This window comes from Candida orthopsilosis (assembly GCF_000315875.1).
Source record: "Candida orthopsilosis Co 90-125, chromosome 4 draft sequence".
In the NCBI taxonomy this organism is placed as follows: domain Eukaryota; kingdom Fungi; phylum Ascomycota; class Pichiomycetes; order Serinales; family Debaryomycetaceae; genus Lodderomyces; species Lodderomyces orthopsilosis.
In genome coordinates this window covers 319,996-345,148 of record NC_018297.1, presented here as the reverse complement: position 1 = coordinate 345,148, position 25,153 = coordinate 319,996, and the positions used below count along the sequence as shown (strand labels likewise).

The following is a 25,153-nucleotide window of genomic DNA, read 5'->3' as shown; positions in this document are numbered from 1 at the left end:
ATCTTTAAGTTACTGCTTGCTTCATATGTGGAATAGCGAGAAAGGCCCAATAATCTTAGTCCTTAGCCTTTTCGTAGTTTACCTCTGAAATGGGCAGCTTGAGTTGATATATACCATTGGCAAGGTATTCTTGAATTCAAAGCAAATACAACCACACACGACAACTCCTACAAAATCAAACTCTACAAACGGAAATATTAAAATGTATGAATTAAAAACTCCTCTCCTCTAGCTCAATAAATATATACCTTGTCTAATCTATTTAAATCCTTCTTAATATAACACATGTGCACATACAATGTGAAATCGATAAGTAACAACAATATTCCTAATGATATAAGCAGTATTACTACCCCCGTTGATACCATAGTAACGTTTTTTTCAATCTTGATTAATGTGGTTAAAACTGACATTTTGAGCTGTGATATGTGATATGTGATATGTGATATGTGATATGTGATATGTGATATGTGATGAGTAATGTGTTATTATGCGTTATGCTGCTCTAGAATTGAATGTAATATGTGTGTGTGAATATGTAGTTAATCAGACCAGCTGCTTAATTGATATGGGAGATAACGATGACGTTTAGATAAGGGTGTAGTGTAGTGTAGTGTTGTGTTGTGTGGTGTGGTGTGGTGTGGTGTGGTGTGATGTGATGTGTATTATAATTTGTGGTGTGATGCGATTGAGCGTGTTGAGGTGGTGTGGTGTGGTGTTGTGTTGCTGTTGTGAAGTTTGTATTGTAATATAGACAACGAGGGTGTACTACAAGTTGCGAAAGACGAAGGAAGATTTCAACGGATATTTATAATCTTTTGATCAATACAATTGTGGTGATGTATAACTTATGTACGTATGTTTATCTGTAGATTGTGTCTACATCCCTTTTGCTCTCCTTTTTGTTTTTCTGACTTAAATTTCTTTTCACAAGAAAAAAATAAATATTAAAATATTATAAATATATATATTCACTTGTATGTATGAAAGCAACAAACGTTTGTTTCTTTTAACCAAACAAAAGTGTTTTTAATTTCCCTAACCAGCCGACAATAGTAATAGCAATATCCCAATAAAGCGTATACAGTGTTGTATCACCTGTTTACATCACTCCCTTTACTTCCGTTGAATTGGATTTAGAGCAATAAAAGAGCAAAGCAGTAGTGATGGAGACAGGTTCTTTTTTCTATTTTTATCACAAGCGGATCTACAACTATCCCACGCGCATCTCTTCGTTTTTTTCTCTCTCCCTCTCCCTTTGTCCTGATACACTTTATTGTTATCTATTGAAAGACAAAAGAGTAAAGGAGATCTCTATTTCGGGATTTTTAGGATTCAAATAAGAAAATACAATAAAATATGTTAAACTATATTGTTTATTGTTCTATTGTGTATGTCTTAAGATTATTGTTTACATCACAATCACAATAATGTCAGTCAAGCTATCTTGTATAAGCAATTTTTGCGTAATAAAACTCAAGTGGGGCACATACGAGGGGGAGGGGCTCTACACTTAATACAAATTAATCCAAGGATGAAGAAACAATAAACTTTGGGGGTGTAAAATTTGGGTTTTGTTTAAATTGTATTGATGTTTGGATCTTATGATTTTTTGGCACTCTAATTAAAGTTTTGTATTTTTGAGTAACTTGTGGCAGTGATTGAGTCAGTTACTTAATTGGGAAGGGCTAAGCCGCATCACTTTCAATTCTTTCTTTGTAGGGGATGAGACAGATGAAAGGAAGAAAAAAAATTTTCTTTTTTATGAAACTTTCATACCAGTCATGAACATATTTTGAATGATCAAGTAACTATTAGCTATTCAAGCTACCCAATAAATCGTATGTTACTACAAATTAGTCAATTGAATTAATATGTCAAGAATAGCAATCTTGTCCTGAAATCAATTCTTTTAAAAGATGATGATTTAAATTAAACAATTCTTATCTACATTATTTGAATTATAAAGAATGTAAAGAAAACAATTTATTTTACTGACTATACATAAAAATGAAGAATAGATTTTTCAACCAGATTGCAATTTCTGTATATGAATTTCCTTGTTTTAATGGAACTCATTACTAACTTACTTATAGATAAGAAGAATTACTTCAAAAATATGGGCTGTGCCAATCACACTTTACACACTGTGAATTGATACGGTTCTTCCAAAACACACCCCTGCTTTCTGTTTCTAAGTAATACCCTTTGGGGGTGGTATGATCTTAACTTCAGTTCGTAAATGAAAGATATCAAGAGGTGTGGTTATTAGAGGACATTACGAAAACAAGTCAAAACAAAGAGGTTCACGAAAAAATAAAAATTACAATAAACTGAGACAAATGTAAAGACAATAGTGGGGGCTTTAAACTGAGTAACTATTATTAACCTTGTCTTTTATGAAAAAAAATTGTAGCAATTGTGGCTCGTTCATTGTATTTTCGCAAGAGACAAGTGAGAAGAGACAATCTATCAATGAGCATTCGCCTCCCCCCTATTTGCAATAGCAATCTTAAGCCACCCTTGTTGCCTTGTTGCCTTGTTGCCTTGTTTTGCTTGTTAAAGACGGTCGACTCTTTGTCTACATGGTGTTGTCTCTTTCGATCTATTATCTCTACTTACTTTATATATACTATACCCCCTTGTGCAGCTGTCGTTCAAAAATTGTTAATTGAAACTTGTGCGTAAACGTACAAATATTTCTCCTTCAATTCCCTTTCCTTTCATCCCTGTTTTCTGTTTTGTTTACTGTACCTTTTGACCTAAAAAGGGGATGTCTCTAACAAACCTCAAGTCTATATTTAACATGATTTGCATATACGTCAGACACACATAACATACTATGTAATAGAATTGCTTCTCAGATTTAGTGTTTGTAATTTTAGTTTATTTAATCAATCACAATCTGGGAATGTAATGCATTCCTAGTGATGTAAAGGTTATGAATATCTCTTTAATGGTTATAATATATCGTTAGACATATTTGAAAGGACGCTTCACAAGGCTTTCACAAAAAACTATAGCCAAGACCTTTTACGAATTTTTTCATCTTTGTACAACCACAAAATCCAACCGAGGAATAGATTTATTTTCTTGAATTCCGAAATATCGGATGATTTGAAAACACACATCCCAAAACCCGAGTTGAAAAGGGTTATATAACCTTTAACTTCATGGGACCACATTCCCGAGGAATTGTTTCATCTACGGCGGCTGCACTTAATGTTTCTTTCAGTACAGTTTTTAGTGTTGCTGAACAATGTCGAATTTTAAATTTTGACCTCAACAGAGCTTAAATTTAAAGTACATCGTTAAAAGTTCTAGTGGTTACTAGCGTCCTCTTTAGCAACTTAACTAATTAGGAAAATAAGTATATCAAATTAACCTAATCCCATTTTCTCTTCTGCTTATCAATCCCGCTTATAACCATGAAATTTACTTTACACCCCCAGTTTCATTCTATTTTAGCTGCCAACACACAAAAGCCACAAAATTTTGCTTTTGTGTTTTTGTTTCTTCTTGAAATGGACAAAAAGAGACATTTTTTTGTGTTCGTTCAAGAAGGGACAGAAACATAGATTTCGTTTCGATAAAGTCTTTTACATTCGAATTATATCAACGTTGTTGAAAATTTCACTAGACCCTACACACAAATAATTGGCAGCGACACACGTGAGCCCGAAAAAACTGTGACTGACAGAAGTCTACCTGTCTCTTTCATGCTCTCTTTCTCTTGAATCTTTCTCTTCAGAAGTCTAGATTTACCGAGATTTCAGCTACAGCCTCAAAAAACTTCTTCGCTTGAAAACGTATCAAAGGTCCCCCACCCCCACCTCCACCTCCTGCATCCCGCCTTAGTCAAAGAAAATTTTACTTGTTTATTTTGTTTGTGTCTGTCCAAAAAGAGAAGTCAAACGTTTCTAGGTTGACTTTGCAAACTTTTCTTTTTCAGAGATCTAGATCTCTTACTTTCTCGGAGTACACGTTTCCTTACCTCGGGTTTTGTTCAGCTTCTAATAATTCCAGCATCAACGAAAGTAGCTCATCTTTACCCAATATCTTTAGCAAACTATTAGCAAATGAACTAGGCTTAGGGAATTCACTTCAATTGCCAAAACTCGTTTCCTTATGAGTGTCACAGCAGTTTCGTCAAGCTTCCATAAACATTATGTGTCACTGGGGAAGTACTGTCCACTTGTCTGAAATGATCTTACTATGGATTTCCAGTAGATGGGCTTGAAAATGGTTGATTATTTTGAAGTTTGTTGTACTCTGAATTATTATACCATTAGGCTCACTTTTCCATTGAATAGATAAAAAAGTGCACCACTTTTCTGGAGACAACCAAACAAATTAGCAAGCACTTTTGAATCTTCCTTCTCGTGTTAATTGATCTTTCTTTCTGGCCTTGATGATATCATGATTGCAAATGCCGATAGTGTGCGGCTTACAAGCAAAAAAATACAAATTTAGTTAGATAACCGCAAAAGCGCATAAAAGTTGCAGCCTAATAATATGATCATAAAACCGTCATGTCATTTGGTTCAGCTGAATTCCCATTACCAAGTGACTTCGTGCATAAATATATATGGACGGAGTAGGATTTTCCTTACCACCGGTCTATACTACCCCAAAATAGACCAAAGTTGCCTAGGTTCTGAGTTTTTATCACCTGTTTGAATGGTGACACAAAACTGTGGTTCATAAATTATGCGCATACGCAACCGTTCGAAAATGGAAAAGAGTAAACGGGTGGGAAAAATTCTCAATGGGTATCAGAAATTACAACTACTATAAAGAGGGCTCTTCTGTTGAAACAAATCAAAACTAACGCTCTTTCTTTCCCACATACCATGTCGACGGGCATTAAAGTTATAAACAAAGATGACGGGGAGGTAAGCAAATCCCAAAACAACATCCCCGACAATGACTTGACCAAAACCGTATCTTCCTCATCAATCACATCATCAACTACATCCACTACAACCAGGCGAGGCTCAATTTTCCACTACCTCAACATATTATCTAGAAAACTAGACTCTCTTGGAGTAGAGACGCGAGGCATCGAACGTATACTACCGCATGAACGATCGACTAATAAAACAAGTCAATTCATAAGCGTACTAGGACTATGGTGTTCAGCTTGTGGAGGACTCACATCAATGTCCTCTTTTTTCTTAGGGCCATTGACATTTGAACTTGGGTTACGCAACACTTTAATTGCTGGAATAATAGGTCAAGGATTAGGATGTGTGTTGGCAGCTTATTGTGCAATGATGGGTCCAAGATCCGGGTGTCGACAAATTGTTAGTGCTAGGTTCCTCTTTGGTTGGTGGTTTGTGAAGATCGTGGCGCTAGTTTGTATTATTGGAGTATTGGGATGGTCAGTTGTCAATTGTGTTGTTGGGGGTCAGATCTTGGCTAGTTTGAGTGGTGATCGAGTTCCATTATGGGCTGGAATTGTAATTATTGCTGGTGTTACTCTTATTGTTGCAATTGGTGGGATTAAGCAGTTATTGAGAGTGGAGACCTTCTTGAGTGTGCCGGTAAATCTATCATTTTTGTTATTGTATATTGTTGCATCACAGAAGTTCCAATATTTGACTTTAGGTGATGCGATACTGGATTCAGCTACGATAAAGGGAAACTGGTTAAGTTTCTTTTCGTTATGTTATTCAATCACGGCGACTTGGGGTGGGATTGCTTCTGATTATTACATACTTTTCCCTGAAGATACACCTGATCATCAAGTGTTCATAGTTACATTCTTGGGAACTTTTGTACCCACTACTTTTGTTGGTGTAATTGGCTTACTCATTGGTAATGTTGCACTCAGCTACAAACCTTGGGGAGATGCATACACTAAATGGGGTATGGGTGGTTTACTAAATGAAGCATTCAAACCCTGGGGTGGGGGTGGAAAATTCCTCCTTGTCATCATGTTTCTTTCGTTGATTTCGAATAATATCCTCAATACGTACTCAGCTGCTTTTGATATACAAATGGCAGGTAATTGGTTAGCGAAGATACCACGTTGGTTTTGGGCAATTGTTGTGACGGCGATCTATTTAGTGGCTGCATTGGTTGGTAGAAATGAGTTTTCTACAATTTTGGGCAATTTCTTACCCATGATTGGATATTGGATCTCAATGTATTTCATATTGTTGCTAGAGGAGAATACGATTTTCCGTACTCATAGATTCCAACATTTGTTTGAATTGGAATTTGAGGAAGACGGATCATATGATGAACCAGCATCATTTGATGTTTCCAATGTGTCCATTGGCAAGGGACAGTCCACTTCGCACCATTACAACTTCAAAATATGGAATGATTATAACAAACTTACGCATGGCTGGGCAGCAGCTGCTTCATTTATCATTGGTGCTACCGGTGCTGCTGTTGGTATGTCGCAGACTTATTGGATTGGTCCAGTTGCAAGAAGGGTAGGGGGAGAATATGGTGGTGACATTGCCATGTGGTTGTGTATGGGATTTAGTGGAATTGTGTACCCAGTATTGCGGTATACAGAGTTGAAGTGTTGCAAAAGGTAGCTTATTTGTTGACACTATAATTAATAGAGTAATAGATAACCTTAAGAGTAAAGAGACTATTTTTATGTAGGCCTAAAAGGAACAAACTTACAACATTTTCCTTTACATTTGCAACCAAATTTTCAAAATTGGCAAAATTAACAACAAATCAGAAAGCCATCATATCGTATTCAAGCAGTCTCTTCACGTAGATTAATTCTTTTAATTATCATGGGACGGATGGAAAGTTAGTTTTGGAAGCAATGAGGTCGACTGGCGTTGCAAGCTATTTCAATACGTTTTTACTACAAATACACGACCATGATTATTTTTTTCATCCGTTCCATCAAAACCAGATTCCATTAAAGCTACACCAGATAAATTCCATCTATATACCCACAATAATGCTCCCCAGATCCTTCCATATTAGACTATTCCGCAACATATCCATACGGCAAAACTCAACCACGGCTCAGTCATACATCCGCCCCAAACCAAAACTATATTCACTTTTAAAGACCCCCACCACAAAATCATTAATCCTTTCACTTATATGTACGTCAGTGATGATTGATTTGTTGAAAATTCGTCGTGATTTAGACTCTTTACAACATTCATATACTATGAAGCTTGCCTTGTTGGGCGAAATTATAACGAAGTTAACACAAGGTGACTTAATTGATTTAGATAAAGAATTGAAATTGGCTCATGCATTCACTAGTGCGACGAAATACGAATCGGTTAATGATGTTGAATTGGATCAGGAGTTGGAAGAGTTTTTGAAATTGGCTGAACTGGATGGTAGTCAAGAGATTGGAGAGCAGGGAAGTGTTGGTACTTACTTATAGAACAAAAGCTTTAAATTAATACACACTGAAAAATAGTAAAAAATGCAAACTCTTCTGCCTTAAATCACGGCAATCTTTTTGATGGTTCTTCTATGATTTTCACCAGTTTCAATTATCTTTCCCTCTTGTTGTAACCTCTTTAATCCATCACTGATATCCAGATTCTCAATCCTAAATGAACTTCGTTCATTAAGCTTCATAGTTAAATCATTAAACCTTATTAAGTTGTTATTCTCATCAAGGATTTTCAAAATTTCATTGACCAAATCTTCCCTAATACGTCTTTGTTGCGAAGTAGTACCAGTCTGGACCATATCCATATCAATTCTACCAGTTACTGGATCAGTAGCATAATCTTTGATAGCTGATTTAATCAACCTGACTGCTTCCTTAACATCAATTAGTTGCACTCTATTGGAAAATCTCATCTTAGCATGAGCTTCACTCAATCTAATCATAGATTCCAACTGTCTAGTAGTTGCAGTGATTCTCTTTTCTGATAATCGAGCATCTTCACCTAACTTCCTCATTTCAACATATGCTCGAACCAATTCATTCTTGGCTTCTTCAGTTATTGTTGGATTGAAATTCTCCTTGGCGTATTGAATATATAATGCCAATTGTTCAACTGGTAACACATAATTGTTGGTAACTGTATCTGGCGCGTCTTCCAAATACATTTGTGTCAAATGTCTAGCTAATTGTCTATCAAGCCTTTCATCAACTTTATCCAAAATCAAATAAACCAAATCAAAACGTGATAATAATGGTGGTGGCAAGTCTATATTTGCGGTGACGGGTAAATTTGGATCATAACGAGAATTTATTGGATTCGCCGAAGCCAAAATTGAGGTTCTTGCATTCAACGTAGTGATGATACCTGCTTTGGCAATGGAGATTGTTTGTTGTTCCATCACTTCATGCAAAACCGACCTAGTGGAATCACTCATCTTATCAAATTCATCAATACAACAAACACCACCATCAGATAACACCAAAGCACCACTTTCCAAAACCAATTGTTTAGTGTCAACATCTCTTGTGATATAAGCTGTCAAACCAACAGCTGATGAACCTTTACCCGAAGTGTAAACACCTCTTGGTGCAATTTTATGAACGTATTGTAAAATCTGCGACTTCGAAGTTGATGGATCACCACAAAGTAAGATGTTGATATCACCTCTATATCTACCACCTTTTCTGAAGGTCTTGTTGGTTCCACCAAATAATTGCAAAAGAATACCCTTTTTCACATCATCCATTTCATAGATCGATGGAGCCAATGACCTTGCCAACACTTCATATAGGTCATCCCTTTGTGAAATCTCTTTCAATTGAGCCTCCTCCTCAGGGGTAATTTTTCTAGTTTCCTCAACATCTTGATCCTTTTCAGCTAATTCATTCTCCAATGTGGTAATATCAGCACCAAGACGTTTCTTGTCAATCTTTTTAATATGAACAATATCTAAATACGTCTTGTACAAACTCTTTAAAGCACGTTGCCTTGAATTGGCCCTAACTGGCAATGACCGGAATATTCCACACACTTCAATACGATCACCGGCACGGCAAGTATCCACCAATTCATCGTAAACACATAAGTTAATGGAATGAGGTGTTTGTCCATCAGGAACCAAATCTGGTGTCTCTTGCAATCTAACAACTTGTTTATCAGCAAATGAAGAACGGTTGTGAATCAAAACCATTGAATTTGATTGACCGCAAACCTCCCTGGGACACTTTGTGGGTTCAGAAATGACACCTCGATCAATTTCAACTCCAACTGTGTGACCACATACATTACATTTGAAAAATGCAACCTTCATATCTGGAATAATTGGAGTTGAACGTAGAGTGAGACCCTTGACACTGACTAATTTGTCAATATCGTTTGGATTCAATTCTCTCATACCTTTTTCCACCAAGTTGATATTGTAAGGGCGGATAGTGTACACTCTGGTCTCAACTTCATCTAGTTTTGCCGGAATGTCATCTTCATCACTGTCTTGAATAATTTGAATCAAACAATCCTTAATGGTGTGATCCATAATTGGGATGATTTCTTGTGGGTAATTGATCAACTGATGATACAATTTCCTGGTAGGAGGGTAACACAATAAATTCTTTGCATCCAAGTTGAGATTGTTTAGTCCCAATTCTCTAATGGTGTTTAACTTGCTTACATAGTACAATTCATGATCCTCAGGTTCAACCTCTTGTTGATCGGCTTCTTTTCTGTACCTGTACTTGAAGCTCAATAAAAACTCTCTAAAGATGAGGGAACATTCTTGAATGGATACATTGGTACCCCAAATAACTCTAGTTGGTTCATCAGGTTCAACAAGATCAGAGTTGAACGCAGACGAAGTTGATCTTAATGAAGAGTCCTGCCTGTTACCACGTGTCTGTGCAAAAGTTCTTCTCAGTGGTGATGAAGCGGCATCATTTATATCACTCCTTTGGTGTCTTCTCATTATTCTATCAACATCATGAACTCTATTAGCTCTTTGAGAACTAAAGTTACCAATTTCAGAAGTAGGATGAACTGACGATGTATAGTGTAAAGGTGAAGACATATCATTTCCTCTATTTTGTGAATTGGCGATATCTGAACCAGGGTTTGACGAATTGAAAAATAATGGTGAAGAAGGTACAACTGATTGTTGTTGACTTTGAGAAATGGATTCTGAATTCCTATCAAGCGAATCACCCATAAAAGTGTTAGCATTGTTGCTGCTATGTGGTGGCGACGAAGACATTGTTTATTGAATAAAGATAACCCTGTTGAGAAAGAAAGAAAGAAAGAAAGAAAGAAAGGAATATGGTCATGGGATATATTTTTGATGAACTCAAAGAAACTTACTCACACAAAATAAATTCATATACGCGTCGCATCACATAACATTTCCTAATCGGGAATAATTATCAATCGCTATCTTTAATACCACCCTCACCAATAACATACACACATTCACTCTCCGGCATATTTGGACTATCCAACAACTTCCCAACTCTTTCATCACCACGACCTTTTCTCAACAAAATTCTGGTAGCTGATGCATGAGCTAAAACGTGACCTCCTACCGGTTTCCTTCCATCAGCAGCAGCAAATAAGGAACTGGCACCTGGATCACTTTGAACCTGGTTAGTTAAAAAGACAGCAACATTGTAATCCTCAGATACTCTGGTCAAGTAAGCCAAATGTTGATTCAATTTTTGTTGTCTCTCATTCAACTCTCCTCTGCCGGAGTAATCTACTCGAAAACAAGCTAAGATGGAGTCGATTATTAATAAACGGTATGAGCCAGTTGCCAATTCGGTACCCAACTGTTCCACCAACTCGATTTGATGCTCACTATTTAATGCTCGAGCGTAGGATATATTTTCAAGGCAAGTCAATGGGTCAACACCAAATCTTTCAGCAATAGCCTTGATTCTCTCTGGACGAAAAGTTCCTTCAGTGTCAATAAATGCAACTTTTCCCTCGGCACCACCAAGACTCTTGGTTAACTGGGCAGCTACACATAATGTATGACACAATTGGGTTTTGCCACACCTGTATTCACCAAAAACTTCAGTGATGCTCATCGAGGTGACACCCCCTCCCAACATCTCGTCAAACTGATTTGAACCAGTAGTAATCTTGAACACACTCTCACGAAGCTCAGCAACAACACTGGCAGAGACAAACCCTATGGTCTAGACCTTGTTAGTATGATGGACACTTCTAGAATTTGATGGTTTTATGTACCTGTATTTTTCCAGCAGCCTCCTTAATCTTTTCCACTTTAACCTCACTCAACCCTTTGATCTTGGCGAGATTTCTCCGTGTGGTAGATAAAACAGACTGCGTACAGTTAGTTAAAGTTTGCAACAAGTCATTTGTTAGTAAAACTTACTGCAATCGAGCAAATTCCTGCTAACCTCAACTTTGAGATATCTCCGACATTGATTCCTTGGTCTTGGAGGAGGTCAATTGATTGAACTTGCTCTGTGAGACTCATGAATAAACTTTTGGGTGATGTGGTTTGCAACCAAAAGTAGAAAAAAATTGGGAGGATTTGAGAATAGAGATCATCAAGTTATTGTCTCACACTAGAAAGCATCTATATGTTTATTATAGTCTCTAACAACCAGTTATACGTAAATAAGAAGTCTCCAGAGACACCAACCATTAACAGTGTTTTGCTTTTAAATCTCTCCTCAAAAGTCAATGTTTTTACTAGTCTTTCCTCCCTCGGGAGTTTCGTTTTCTTTCGAATCATCCTCCACAGGGATCCCCCATTCCTCAATCTCAAATTTCTTTCTTCCGTTCTTAAATGCAAACTCACCATCATGTATCATCATCAAACCTCTCTCAGATAGCACAGGAAGTTTAATGATGTTAACTAAACCTTGTTGTATTTTCGATGGCTCATTTTTGTATGCCTTTTCAATCAATTGACTCATTTCTTGGTTGAATGGTTGGAGGTGGATGGCTGAATCAAACAAAATCTCCAAAATTGCTGTCAAACTGGAATCCCTAGGGTACAAATCAAGTGGTAATGAGCACACAATCACTAAGTTGTTCTCAAATTCACGGAGTAATGATCGAAGTGAATGAACAAGTGGAAATACGAAAGTGGATGCAGTGTATGAGGGTGCATATATTGACGGGTTTAGAAATCCAGGAATGACGAGTCTGATCACCTTGGAGGGGTCGCTCTTGAGCTGTGATTTTATAACACTCGAAAGTTGGTTGATGATGCTAGCAACAGTTTTTGACAAAGGAACATAAGTAATATCTTGTGGGTTAGGACCAGGTTGCAACTTCTGTGTGATATCGAATTGATTATTGTAGTGTTCGTAAGTTCCACCTACTTCATTCTCTTTATCACCCTCTTTCTTATTCAAACCGTACCTCCAAGCAATCTTCATTTTCAGATCACTCCGTGCAGCATTGGAACCACGGGCAATGTTTGATACACTAACCTTTGACTCATTTTGAGCAATCTTAGCCTTTTTTTGTTCTTTGGAAGAACCTTTGTAAAGCCCAGGTAAATCATTTGACCAAAGTGGACTCAATCCGAGCACAATAATATGTGAATTTAATTGGTTAGGTGCAATCCTGTTATGTATTACGCCCTGGGAAGCAAATGCTCGTAGCAATACTGAAGCGAAATCAGTGGTACCAGACTCCTCCACAAGCAACGAGTGACCCAAAGGTAATCCTTGATGTAGCAAAATCTTATCCAAGTCAGAGCTTCCAGTTGACGTGGTTGGCAGTGATGTGATTAAGGAGGGTCTGACGGCAGGATTGCCTAGTATAGACACTTCTGGAGTTGATGAAGCTTGTTTTGCAATTGGGCCTCTTCTTGGAGTCGACGATGTTGTTGCGACAGGCGGCCCCCTTGCTGGGATACCTCCTTGTCTTAAAGGAACTGCAGCTTGAGGACCACGCTGTGGGGTTGAACCGCCTCCCAACACTTCTCCTCTTTTCCGAAATGACATTGATGATAAAAATTGCAGTTTGATGACTTGATAAAAGGATATGCAAGAAAAAAAATCTCATTGATCACATCATTACATAACGACATCTTCAACCATGGGAGCCGCAATATCCTTACCCCTAATGCCAATATCGTCCCTAGCATCGTGTTTTGGTGCAGCGGCATGCTCGGCTTTGTGCACATCGATAGGTGGTACTTTCAAATCATCAATCATGACAAGAATTACATATGCGATATTATTGTTGGTGAACTCCATAATTTCATGGATTGCCTTATCGCCATTCATAATTCGAAAGCTAGAGAAAGCTACGTTTGGATTTATTAACATCAGTTGCGGCCCTGACGGCAGTCAGTGTATTAGTTTTACGTCGGTTCATAGAATCAATTTTGCCTTGGGTATGTTACATTTGATTTTGGCGACGTTGTTGGTTAATGTAAAATCAACCGCAAATCCAAGGGCTGTAATTCAAAACGGTTGTTGGAAAATGAAGGTATTTGCGTGGATGGCATTCATATTTATCAATTTTGTTTTGATTCCTGATAGCTTCTTTGTCTTTTATGGTAATCATATTGCCATCATTTTTTCAACTATTTTTCTAGGTATTGGATTGATTCTTTTGGTTGATTTCGCTCATGCATGGGCTGAAAAGTGTTTGGAAAAAATTGAAATGGAAGAGTTGACGGGAGAGGGCGATGCTGGATTTTGGAAAAAGTTGTTGGTTGGTGGTACGTTGACAATGTACATTGGTAGTATCATCTTGACTGTCGTTATGTATTGGTTTTTTGCAGGCAAAGGATGTTCAATGAATAAAACGGCAATAAGTTTGAATTTGGTTTTCGCTACAATTATATCAGCATTGTCTATACACAACACTGTTCAAGAGTATAATCCACACGCTGGTTTAGCTCAATCTTCAATGGTTGTGTTCTACTGTACATACTTGGTCATGAGTGCAGTTGCTTCTGAACCAGATGACAAGTTTTGCAATCCATTGGTAAGGTCAAAAGGAACAAGGACAGCTAGTGTTGTGTTGGGTGCTTTCTTTACATTTATAGCTGTTGCATACACAACCACCAGAGCAGCAGCAAATTCCGCATTTAGCTCGGAGTCAGCCGAGGACTTTGTAACCTCAGGGACCACATCGACACAACCAAGTGCTAGAAGTGAAATGAGATACCAAGCTCTTAAACAAGCTGTGGATGAGGGCTCACTTCCTGAAAGTGCTTTGAACCAGGTAGATTTGTATGATGAAGAAGAAGTCAATGATGAGGAAAGGTCAACCGTCAAGTACAATTACTCACTATTCCATATCATCTTCTTTTTGGCAACTCAATATGTGGCAACGTTATTGACAATCAATGTTAAGCAAGATGATTATGGTGATTTCGTTCCTGTCGGTAGGACATATTTTGCAAGCTGGGTTAAAATTGTCAGCTCGTGGGTGTGTTTTGTCTTGTATGGTTGGAGTTTGGTTGCTCCAGTCATTTGGCCAGATAGATTTGGTGTACAATTGTAGAGACTAAGTAAAGAGATTTGTTTTGTAATACATTGCCCAATGCGGAAATCAACTCATTCAATTTTTATTGGTTAACTAATTCTCTCTTCACTCGGAAAGAAAAAAAAAATTGTTAACAAGAATATTGAAAAGTTGACTAACAAAATCAAAGCATTTACCTATTCGAAACAATGTCATCAATAATATCTAAAGCCACTGGATTGGTCAGCTCTGTAGTCACCAAGTCATCAGAATTTGTCAACTGCGGTGTATACTGGTCAAAAGTTGGTGCTGAATTATCCAAAACCGTTTACCAAAAAGAAGGTTTGGCCCCACCATCAATCAAACAATTTGAAAATGTTTACCAAAATGCATTCAAATGGTTAAAAACTCCAGCCGAACAACAAAAGCTTATTGAACAAGCCAAAGCTTACAAACCAAATGCCCAAGATGCTGTTAAATACGGCGTTTACGGTATTCAATTAGCTGGGTTCTTTGCCTTGGGAGAAATTGTTGGAAGAAGACAAATCTTTGGTTACCCAAAATTAGGTGAAGCTCACCATTAATAGATTTGGATAAATGTGTATTATAAACAATTGAGTATATATTTTGGGGAGAGAAATGGTGTAGCTCTGCACTAATTGCTTTCAGCTTGTTTTCTTCTTTTTGAAGCAGCTATCATTTCTTGTTTTTGCTTTCTCTTTTGCTTTATCAACTTGGGAACTGTACTGATCTTCTTTCGTTTGACTTCGTGAGTCTTGACGTTTTTCTTTTCCTTTTTGCTAAGTTTGCCCATATTTTCCATCCATTCACTGAATCCGGACTTGCAACCTGATTGCTTCATGACATTGATTATTGGTTTGACTGCTTTATCATCTTCCTTCGTAAAAAATGTGACTGCTCTACCAGCTCTTCCACCCCTTCCTGTTCTACCTATTCTATGCACATATGCTTGAGCACTCTGCGGGACATCATAGTTGATGACCAAGTTCACACCTTTGAAGTCGACACCTCTAGCAAGCACATCAGTTGTTATAAGAACCCAAATATCACCGTTTTTGAATCGCTTAATCACCTCGTCTCTTTGCTTTGGTGTTCTTTCCGCATGTATCACATCAACATTCAATTTATCATACACCAATTCATGAAACAATGCTTTAGCTCTGGTGATTGATTGTAAAAATATTATGATTGGAGGTTTGAATTCCCCATTTTGAACCATTTGTCTAATAGCTAACAACTTACCTTCTTCATTCCCCGTAAAAATCAACTTCTGGTCAATTGTGCTACTTGCAGCTTCTTTATGACCAATGATTACCCTAATTGGGTCCTTCATGATTGAATGTGCCATCTCTTCAACTCCAGATGGGATGGTTGCAGAAAACATTGATTTTCGTATCTTGGTATTTGTTAAATGATTCAATATTTCATCAGTCTGCTCGGCAAATCCATGATCGAATAATTTATCAGCTTCATCAATAACCAATTGATCTACTTTGGATAAATCAATCTTTTCATTTTTGACGATATCTATCAAACGTAATGGGGTGGATACGATGATGTCGTACTTGGATGCTTTGACGATATCGTTATTCAACTTACTTGCAAGTTGTTTTGATAATATACCAATGGTAAGTTTCTTTCCCCTAACCAAAGTTTCCAATTCTTGGAAAATTTGTACTGCTAATTCATTTGTAGGAGAAATGATCAACCCTCTCACTCCATAGTTTTTTTCAACTTGTTTTTTGAGAAGCTGTTGAATCAAGGGAATCAAAAATGCCAATGTCTTACCTGAACCTGTTGGAGCACAAGCAATCAAATCTCTACTGGATAAAGTTATCGGTATTGATTCACATTGAATAGCCGTGGGCCCAATAAAGTCATTATCAATAAGATTAGATAAAAGTTGCCTGTCAATTTTGAACCTGCCAATCATGTCTTCAAATGAACCAATAGGGATAGGAATGTCATCACCAGTAACTTTAGATCTATGTAGATTTCTAAACTTTTTGGCATCGTCTTCATCTTTCAACTCCAATGGAGGCGCTTCATCTTCTTTCTGTTGCTCAGGAGATTCAAGTTCAACCTCCTTTTCTGGTACTTGTTTTGTGTGCTTCCTTGTGTGAAAGAAATCAGTCTCCTTCTCAACTTGGTTTAAGATTGATTCCTCTTTATGTTTTTGACTTTGGTTTTGCTTAGCTGAAGGGAGGGCATAATCAGTAGTCACATCTCTAGATTTCTTTAAAGAAGCTCCTCTGCTTAGAATTCTAAAGATATCCATGCTTGCTGTAGTTGATGATCGAGATGATCATCGCATCTAACTGACATTTTTTGCAGAATTAAGCTCTTAACGATATAAGCGCTACCTGAAATTGTTCCTTTACTGAAGTATGGATGTTCTCACCAGATTTGTTACCAATCGAAAAAAATTTTATTTCAAGAGGATCCAATTTTCATCAATTGAGAGTAAACTTGTCAACGGTAATACCTCGTTAAATACCCTCCATCGATATGAGTATACGACAAAGCGCTCGATACACAAGCCGAAGTATAGGCTTTTGCTGTCGCCCTACTAGTATCACCTTTAGTAGAACGATTTACTTGAATAAAGGACCAAGAGTCGAAGGATTGAAAAGAGACCCAAAAGAGGTGTTTGTAAATCACAATGGCATAGAATACGAACTTAACCAGGACAACATTCAACATATCAAATTGTACCTTGGAGACAAATTTCAAATACCCGATGAAATAGCATTACAAATCATTACCCATAAATCCTTTGGCAATGGTATCAAACCATATAATGAAAAACTAGCAGCAATGGGCTCGAAGCTATTATCTTTGTTTGCTGCTAAGCATGTTGTTAACAAGCCAACTGAAAAAGATGCCAAACTTGTTATTAGTGGTAAAAACTTGTCAATATTAGGGTCACCCAATGCAAAAGAACTCCATGGAAGAAAGTCAACGGGATATTTCACCAAGCTCAACGGATTGAACAATATTATGTTTTGGAAATCAAGGAATCCAACGTTGAATTTTGAATCTAGTGGTGAATTGAAAGTTAGCTCACAGTTGCTATATAGTTTAATTGGTGCTATCAATATTTATCATGGGAAATCCAAAGCAGAAGAATTTATTAGTGATAATGTGATAAAGGGGTTGGAGGAGATTACTGAGGAACTTGTACATAGAGGATAATGAACAATGACTAGATGATAGTTTATAGCAAGGAAGTTTGACGTAGAAAATTTAAAACCTTGATCTCTGTCCCAATCGAACTTAGGAATTATCTTACATTTTGAAAGCTTCAGTAAACAATTTTATTTATACAAATAACTAATAAAAGGTAACTTATGATTTGTATTGAGACTTGGCGGCTTCGTAACCCTTGTTGAACTCATTGTGTGCTTCCTTTTGCAAGTGCTCTGGCAATTGGGCAATCTTTGAGTCCAAAGCATCATTACCAGTCTTGAAGGCGTGGGAACCAGCGCCTGAGTGACCAGTTGATGAACCCGAACCGTACCCACCAGCAGTACCTGCACCTGAACCAGTATTGGAAGATCCGTAAGCACCTGAACCAGTATTGGAAGATCCATAAGCACCTGAACCAGTGTTGGAAGATCCGTAAGCACCAGAACCAGTGTTGGTAGATCCGTAAGCACCAGAACCAGTATGGGATGAACCGTGACCAGTTTGTGATGAAGTGTTTCCACGGCTGTCATAAGCACCAGCAGCGCCACCCTCTGTAGTTGATGGAGCATGTTTGCTGGCATCTTGGTGACCAGAGTGATGCTTAGATCCTGATGAAGTGTTGCCATATTCATTACCGTATCCATGTGATGAGGCATTTTGGTTACCGTAAGCACCTGTTGAAGCTGGTTCGCTACCGTAGTTTCCTGATCCATATTCATTGTTTGGATCTAATTTGGAGCTGTGAGTACTGTGTGATCCTTGGTTTGAAGAACCATAAGCAGCAGCGCCAGCAGCACCAGTAGCAGCAGTACTGGCAGTACCAGAGTTATGATTTCCCGATGATCCATGGTGACCAGATGAACCGTGATGTCCAGATGAAGTGTTGTCATAACCAGATTGAGATCCATAAGCATTGGAGGTGGTTGAACCGGATTGGTTACCGTAACCAGATGAAGTGGTACCAGATTGGTTTCCGTAACCAGATGAAGATTTGTCACCGTATCCGGATGAAGTGGTTCCTGATTGGTTCCCGTAGCCTGATGAGGTAGTACCTGAGTGGTTACCAGAAGTTGATGAACCAGCACCATAACCTCCAGCAGCTCCTGCACCTGCACCAGCAGTACCAGCTCCGGCAGCGGTACCAGCTCCAGATCCAGTACCAGTACTAGTACCAGTTCCTGAACCAGATTTCTTTTGGTTATAATCCTTGTACTTTTCTTGAGCTAAGTCAGTACCAGTTTGACCATCTTTTCCACCAGCATATTTACCAGCTTGTTCGTTGTAGTTGTCAACGTCGTCTTTCTTAATTCCTTTCAATTTATCAGTTAAACCCATTGTGTGTTGTAATTGTCGATTTTAGTATTTATAAGTTAATGTAATGGAGATGATGAATCAGGGTTGGAGTATCAAGTGAAGGGGAATTGTTGCATTATTTATATCATTTGGCGATTCGGAAAACTGTGGTGAAATTTCACCGCCACGTTTTCTGAGGGTTTTAAAACTATGGTTGCTATATGTATTCTTCTCTATTGTTTTATTTATAGATGACATGGTACACGATACACTACACCCCCCTTTTTTGTTTTCTCTTTTCCTGCGCATTGTGTTAAATTTTGAATAATCCTCTTTGGCAATTGTTTGCTACTTGAATTGGATGCAAATCTCTTTGTTATTCCTATTGACCGAGAGTGGAATTGTAACTTTTGCTGTAGCAACGTTGAGTGTCAATTGTTACAGTGTGGAAACACAAAGTGTAGTAATTCAAGCCAACTGAGGAAGGGAGACCAATTGACCTCTACTGTTTACTATGCTACGTCCTTCAAGAAAGATTACATTGGAATAACCACATGCGAGTGGAGTCTCAAAAGACCAATTGGGTTGTAATTCGCAACGTTTGTTCATCAGAAAAAGTGTGGTGCAACAGTGACCATTGCTACTCGAATTTCAGGTTTTCTCCTCCACACTTTTTGTCCTTCATTCTTTGGTGACACAAAATTCAAATGACCGAGAAATTCTATGTTGAAATTGGTTACGTAATTATGTTTGAAAGTCTGTCGCAACCTACAAAACATAGCATCATTACGTCATAGGTAATAGCGGTTAACGAAGCTTTACCTTCTTGCTAAATAGCCTGGTAGTCTCTGAGTAAAGAAGGTTACCATGAACCCATTGAGTCATGAATATATTTTGTTACCAAGCCACATTAGCTTTCTTCAAAACTTAACTAGAAACGAGTAACCGGTTCTTCTCCAAAACTATTGCAGTACGAGCGTATTCACCCTGTCAAGGGTATGTGCATCAAAGTCTTGAAGCCATCACCGTCATAGACCAGGGAGCTTTACTCTAGATCACACATATATACAAGAAATATCAAAATTAATCAGTCTATACATAACATTACTCTATCTATCGCCTTATGCTTTCTCTATCACAACAGGCACCTTGATACGAGCACATTCACCATTGCTCAATTCAAAGGTCAATTTCAAATGATACGATCTTGTCATAAAACAAGATTGGAAATCGGGAACCAAGTTGAATCGGTCATAAGAGAGCCCCATACAACTACTTGTGGGAACACCCTTTAAGGACAATGATGCAAGGTTGATGTTTAAACTGAATGACGTTGTTGCGGATCCATTAACACTTGACCATTTTATACCATTCTTTTTATAGTTGTACTTTTCCTTATCTACCAATATGTCATCAACTACTAAGTTGTTTGATTTCTCTTCAATCTTGCAAATTGATTTCAAATCATCCACCAATTGCTTTTCAATTCTAAAATTTTGCAACCCAAGTTTTTGCGACAAATGATAGAGTTCTGTCGATTGTTTTTGAAAAGGTCTGACGACATTGTTGTTAAATGTGTCGAGATCAACTTCACGTTTACTATTATTAGGGACCTTGTTGTAAACCAAATCGTGGTTGAACTCGAGAGCTATTGGAGCACCCATTGATCTCATGGTGTGAACAACCAACTCAGCATCGATGTATTTAATTGTTGGCGGAGTTTGCTGCTTGTCATTGGATGGAAATATAGTAGTTAATTCAATTGGAACATCAAATTTCCAAGTTTTTTCCATTTCCCCAATTGATTCTTCCCGGAATCTACATGGAGGTATGTATTTCACATGATATTCTTGTTTTGGAGTCTTGACCTGTAAAACACCTTGATTTTTGAGACCAGTGATTGATCTTTTCATCAACTGAACGAGGACTTCGTAATACTCCAATTTCTTCATATTGGACTTGATGTCTCTTATCGAATCTGCATGTTGGTATGACTGGGTTATCTTTGCCGCCTCGATTTCTTCTTGTGTGAGATCAGGCGACAAATCTGGAACGGTCCTTGATTCCAATGCCTTTTCTAATTGCTTTCCAATGTCAATTTTATCCTTGACACGTTTGACCAAGTTGTCAAACAACAACCTATTCTCAACTAATTTCATCAACCTCTCATTTTCAGTGGGGACATTTGTAGTGGGAATCACACGAATGTAATTCGTCAATTCCTTCAAAATGATATACTCATCACCCTTGGAGTTGACCAACTTGGCATTATCTTTATGTTTTGGAGTAACAATCTTCCCAAAATCAACTTCCCAAGTGGATTTCCTACCAATAAATCTCGCCATTACTCCATACCCCATAGATGTATTCACAATTGAGAAATCTTTGATCTTGTTCAAGTTTCTTTCTGGATAATGAGCAACTTCCCATCTCGATAATCCTATAGTTGGTGGTATTTCAACATGTTTCGACAAATTGTGTTCACTGCATTCTGAATCAAGTAAATTGTTAGGTATTTTGAATGAAAAGAATCGTTTGTAAACTCGGTTAGGTAAGATTTCCTTCTTGGGACCGAAATATAAATACGTTCCATCAAGTGGATCAACGGTGTTACCAAACTCACATAAATAAGGACTAGCAGTCTCGGTAACCAACCTATTTATATGAGCTTCGTTCCAACTGCCGTAAAAGTCAAACATTTCCAAAAACCGACGTATCTTAACAGGTTCCAACTCCTGAGGTCTACGTTCATTTGCAACCATAAAGTTCCCTTCAAACAACAAGTAAAACATTTCAAATGGAATGGGTCTGTCAGAAGTGTTCTTTATGATGATGTAACCATTCAAAAGATCTCCCTGAGTATACTCATAAATTGAAGGATCAATTAATTCTGGTGTTTTACCAATCTCACCAATATCTTTTGTATAAAACACTTCAAGCTGTACGGCTTTGGAAATCTCTTGCTTTTCAAATGTCATATTTGGTAATCGATGTACATTGTCCAAAATAGTCTCCATCAAATTGGCATTTTCGTCAGCAACAATCAATGGGATATCGTCAATAGTAGATGACGAACTGACATGAGCCACGCGTCGACTTTGTGCTTCTGTTACCGATGTGGGGGTAGTTGACGCGGCCGAGGAGGTCACATCCTGAATATTAGTACTTTCCGTACTCGCTGACCATTCGGAATTGTTACAACTATAAACTGGTGGTGGCAAGTCATCATTGTTATCTTCTGGTACATTAACATTCATCCCGACCGTGGAAGTGTACATTGAATATGATGGTAGTATTGTGCTAATTGTCTCATCAAACGATTGAGTTTTGGAATATTTAGGTTTCGACGCCATGACGAACGATTTCAATTGTATTGTAGTGAAAAAATAAACAGATGACTAGTATACAACTTATGAATGGATGTGGCGGGACATGCTGTCCTTTTTAAATCATACAGGTTCAGAAAATTTACACCATGACTAATTAAATAATTAGACTAAAAAAGTTTTGAGAAAACTTCTTGTGTAAGGATTTACGACAAAAGAGCCGCAAAGGAATGCGGATGCCGCTTAGGGATTCAAGTCGGTCCGTTTAAAAGGCTACACATTTTTATCCTTTGTACATCTTGTAGATGAAGATAGACTAACGGCTAGATGTTCGCGGAAACTCAACAGACATAAAGCATTGGTCTATCCTCATCTACAAGATGTACAACGAGAGGAAATAATTTTGCATTGCCATTTCATGTTGACTACATCGAGATACTAAAGTAACTTATTTGATATAACGTACTTGCAGGTTGACAATTTATTTTACTTAGGAGTTTTCCACGCATTTCATCACTGTATACTAATGTTCAAGGAACTACGAAACAAACATAACCGAAGAAAACTAAGAACTTAAATTTGCAGATTCTGTTCGTAATGTAGAAAATTTTCCACCACACAAGAAGCGGAATTTTTGCGCTAACGCAATGCGCATTCACCAGTTCACGGCAATTGCCGCATTCTTTCATCACATCCCTCTACGCTTTGCCACTCTATTGGTTCTCGATTAGCCCTCAAACAAAAGGATGTGAATTTAAGCCTCCTAGTTGGTTAGGGACTAGTACCCAATTCTAATTATAACTGCTGATCTACATATAGAAAGTTCTCGAATTACGAGAGAACAATAAGTGACTCATTAGAGAAAAATAATTCTTGTCGTTTAGAATTGGAGATTTAAACGGTGAGGGGTTCACACATTAGAATTAGTAATCAGTACTGATTACCTAGCGATTTTAATTTATATATCCCTTCAGCCGTTTAAGTTCATGTGATTTACGACACGGATGGAGTTTAACTAAAAGATTTCATCTTGTGTAATGCGGAGAAGAAATGACTAACCCCGTCTAATCTGCGGAAATGGGTTGCTAGAAAAATACTCATTAAAGCTCAACAAATTACCTGTATTTTATTTCTTTATCGTCTATTACTGTATTATAATCAGCTACCTCTTACAATACTTCAATTCAGTATACCGCAATACTGGGTACACAATCCCACTGAATCCCATACACAACCACATGGCAATATCACCACCATACTCTCCACCAATCCTACGCGCAATTGGACCAATCCAATACGTTTGTGACATACCAACAGCAGCACCAGTAGCTCCAATTAAGAAGGATGCAGTAGCGGCCCACCCGTGTGTTAACTTATAATAATCATTCCATATTTTGAAATTGTAATGATGACGACGACCAGTAGTGGTTGTAGTGTCTATTTGAAACTCTTTATCGTAGTCATTGACTGATGATGGTGCATCATATGATCCGTCTTCGGCAAATTCTAATTGGTATAAATGATGAAATTTGTCTGTTCTAAAAATTGTATTCTCCTCTAGCAACAATATGAAATACATTGAGATCCAATATCCAATCATGGGTAAGAAATTGCCCAAAATTGTAGAAAACTCATTTCTACCAACTAATGCAGCAACCAAGTAAACAGCTGTGATTCCAATAGCCCAAAGCCAACGTGGTATTTTCGCAAATACAGTCCCAGCTAATTGTAATCCAAAGGCAGCTGAATACGTATTAAGAATATTATTTGAAATCAAGGAAAGGAAAATCACAACAAGGAGGAATTTTCCACCCCCACCCCAGGGCTTGAATGCTTCATTTAGTAAACCACCCATACCCCATTTAGCATATGCGTCACCCCATGGCTTATATCCAAGTGCAACGTTACCGATAAGTAAACCAGCAACACCGACAAATGTAGTTGGAATGAAAATTCCCAATAACGTAATACAAAACACTTGTATATCAGGTGTATCTTCAGGGAACAATATGTAATAATCAGAAGCAATCCCACCCCAAGTTGAAGTAATTGAATAACATAAAGAAAAGAAACTTAACCAGTTACCCTTTATCGTAGTTGAATCCAGTATCGCATCACCTAAAGTCAAATATTGGAACTTCTGTGATGCAACAACATATAATAACAAAAAAGCCAAATTGACAGGTACACTCAAAAGTGCCTCAACTCTCATCAACTGTTTAATTCCACCAATAGCAACCGATATGGTCACACCAGCAATAATTACAATACCAGCCCAAAGCGGAATCTTATCATCACTCAAACTCGCCAAAATTTGTCCACCAACAACACAATTAACAACCGACCAGCCAGTTACTCCAATAATATTCACCAAAGCCACCAATTTCACAAACCACCAACCAAAGAGGAACCTAGCACTAACCATTTGTCGACATCCCGATCTTGGACCCATCATTGAACAATAAGCAGCAATGAAACAACCCAACCCATGTCCCAATAACCCAGCAATTAATGTATTGCGCAAACCGAGTTCGAATAATAAAGGGCCAAGGTAGAATGACGACATGGATGAAAGTCCACCACATGCAGAAAACCAAAATCCCACAACACTGATTAATAACTTGGTCTTGTTTGTTGATCGCTCATGGGGTAAAACACGGTCTAGTCCTCTTGTTTCCACTCCTAGCGAATCTAGTTTTTTTGATGCGAGGTTGAGGTAATGGAAGATTGAAAAGTGTTTAGGTGGTATAAGTGAAGATGATGATGAGGACGAGGAAGATGTGGCTATGTTTATGTCATTTGTAGGTAAGAGATTGCTGCTTGTTTGTTTGTCAATATCTGTGACCTTGACTTCTTCGCTCTTTGACATAATGATGTGACGGATAATGTGCTAAGAAAGCCTGTAGTTGGAGTAAAGATTGTTAATGCCGCATCTCTTGATACTTTTGATATTTTTTTCATTTCAATTTGCGACAC

At 37.8% G+C, this 25,153-nt stretch overlaps 12 protein-coding genes across 12 annotated transcripts; 5 read left to right on the top strand and 7 right to left on the bottom strand. All coding sequences in view use genetic code 12, as the record gives it.

Annotated features, from left to right (window-relative positions):
* Window positions 1–4,853: 4,853 nt before the first annotated feature.
* CORT_0D01960 (hypothetical protein) lies at window positions 4,854–6,554 on the top strand (the record flags this gene model as incomplete). The annotated part of the gene is made up of 1 exon (XM_003869132.1): window positions 4,854–6,554. The coding sequence occupies one exon, from the start codon at window positions 4,854–4,856 to the stop codon at window positions 6,552–6,554; it is 1,701 nt and encodes a 566-aa protein (XP_003869181.1).
* A 242-nt stretch (window positions 6,555–6,796) lies between these two features.
* CORT_0D01950 (hypothetical protein) lies at window positions 6,797–7,381 on the top strand (the record flags this gene model as incomplete). The annotated part of the gene is made up of 1 exon (XM_003869131.1): window positions 6,797–7,381. One exon carries the CDS (start codon window positions 6,797–6,799, stop codon window positions 7,379–7,381), a length of 585 nt encoding a protein of 194 aa, XP_003869180.1.
* Window positions 7,382–7,440: 59 nt separating this feature from the next.
* CORT_0D01940 (Cdc54 pre-replication complex helicase subunit) lies at window positions 7,441–10,140 on the bottom strand (the record flags this gene model as incomplete). Its single annotated transcript, XM_003869130.1, has 1 exon — window positions 7,441–10,140. The coding sequence occupies one exon, from the start codon at window positions 10,138–10,140 to the stop codon at window positions 7,441–7,443; it is 2,700 nt and encodes an 899-aa protein (XP_003869179.1).
* Window positions 10,141–10,306: 166 nt separating this feature from the next.
* On the bottom strand, window positions 10,307–11,385 carry CORT_0D01930 (Elp4 protein; the record flags this gene model as incomplete). Its single annotated transcript, XM_003869129.1, has 3 exons — window positions 10,307–11,080; window positions 11,133–11,228; window positions 11,281–11,385. 3 exons carry the CDS (start codon window positions 11,383–11,385, stop codon window positions 10,307–10,309), a joined length of 975 nt encoding a protein of 324 aa, XP_003869178.1.
* A 199-nt stretch (window positions 11,386–11,584) lies between these two features.
* On the bottom strand, window positions 11,585–12,871 carry CORT_0D01920 (Elp4 protein; the record flags this gene model as incomplete). The annotated part of the gene is made up of 1 exon (XM_003869128.1): window positions 11,585–12,871. One exon carries the CDS (start codon window positions 12,869–12,871, stop codon window positions 11,585–11,587), a length of 1,287 nt encoding a protein of 428 aa, XP_003869177.1.
* Window positions 12,872–12,965: 94 nt separating this feature from the next.
* CORT_0D01910 (Tms1 protein) lies at window positions 12,966–14,387 on the top strand (the record flags this gene model as incomplete). The annotated part of the gene is made up of 1 exon (XM_003869127.1): window positions 12,966–14,387. The coding sequence occupies one exon, from the start codon at window positions 12,966–12,968 to the stop codon at window positions 14,385–14,387; it is 1,422 nt and encodes a 473-aa protein (XP_003869176.1).
* A 170-nt stretch (window positions 14,388–14,557) lies between these two features.
* On the top strand, window positions 14,558–14,932 carry CORT_0D01900 (Atp20 mitochondrial ATP synthase; the record flags this gene model as incomplete). The annotated part of the gene is made up of 1 exon (XM_003869126.1): window positions 14,558–14,932. One exon carries the CDS (start codon window positions 14,558–14,560, stop codon window positions 14,930–14,932), a length of 375 nt encoding a protein of 124 aa, XP_003869175.1.
* A 71-nt stretch (window positions 14,933–15,003) lies between these two features.
* CORT_0D01890 (Chr1 DEAD-box ATP-dependent RNA helicase) lies at window positions 15,004–16,647 on the bottom strand (the record flags this gene model as incomplete). Its single annotated transcript, XM_003869125.1, has 1 exon — window positions 15,004–16,647. One exon carries the CDS (start codon window positions 16,645–16,647, stop codon window positions 15,004–15,006), a length of 1,644 nt encoding a protein of 547 aa, XP_003869174.1.
* Window positions 16,648–16,877: 230 nt separating this feature from the next.
* Window positions 16,878–17,564, top strand: CORT_0D01880 (Mrpl15 protein; the record flags this gene model as incomplete). The annotated part of the gene is made up of 1 exon (XM_003869124.1): window positions 16,878–17,564. One exon carries the CDS (start codon window positions 16,878–16,880, stop codon window positions 17,562–17,564), a length of 687 nt encoding a protein of 228 aa, XP_003869173.1.
* A 153-nt stretch (window positions 17,565–17,717) lies between these two features.
* Window positions 17,718–18,893, bottom strand: CORT_0D01870 (Asr1 heat shock protein; the record flags this gene model as incomplete). The annotated part of the gene is made up of 1 exon (XM_003869123.1): window positions 17,718–18,893. One exon carries the CDS (start codon window positions 18,891–18,893, stop codon window positions 17,718–17,720), a length of 1,176 nt encoding a protein of 391 aa, XP_003869172.1.
* Window positions 18,894–19,972: 1,079 nt separating this feature from the next.
* On the bottom strand, window positions 19,973–22,204 carry CORT_0D01860 (Bul1 protein; the record flags this gene model as incomplete). Its single annotated transcript, XM_003869122.1, has 1 exon — window positions 19,973–22,204. The coding sequence occupies one exon, from the start codon at window positions 22,202–22,204 to the stop codon at window positions 19,973–19,975; it is 2,232 nt and encodes a 743-aa protein (XP_003869171.1).
* A 1,135-nt stretch (window positions 22,205–23,339) lies between these two features.
* Window positions 23,340–25,046, bottom strand: CORT_0D01850 (Fcy23 transporter; the record flags this gene model as incomplete). The annotated part of the gene is made up of 1 exon (XM_003869121.1): window positions 23,340–25,046. The coding sequence occupies one exon, from the start codon at window positions 25,044–25,046 to the stop codon at window positions 23,340–23,342; it is 1,707 nt and encodes a 568-aa protein (XP_003869170.1).
* Window positions 25,047–25,153: the final 107 nt, after the last annotated feature.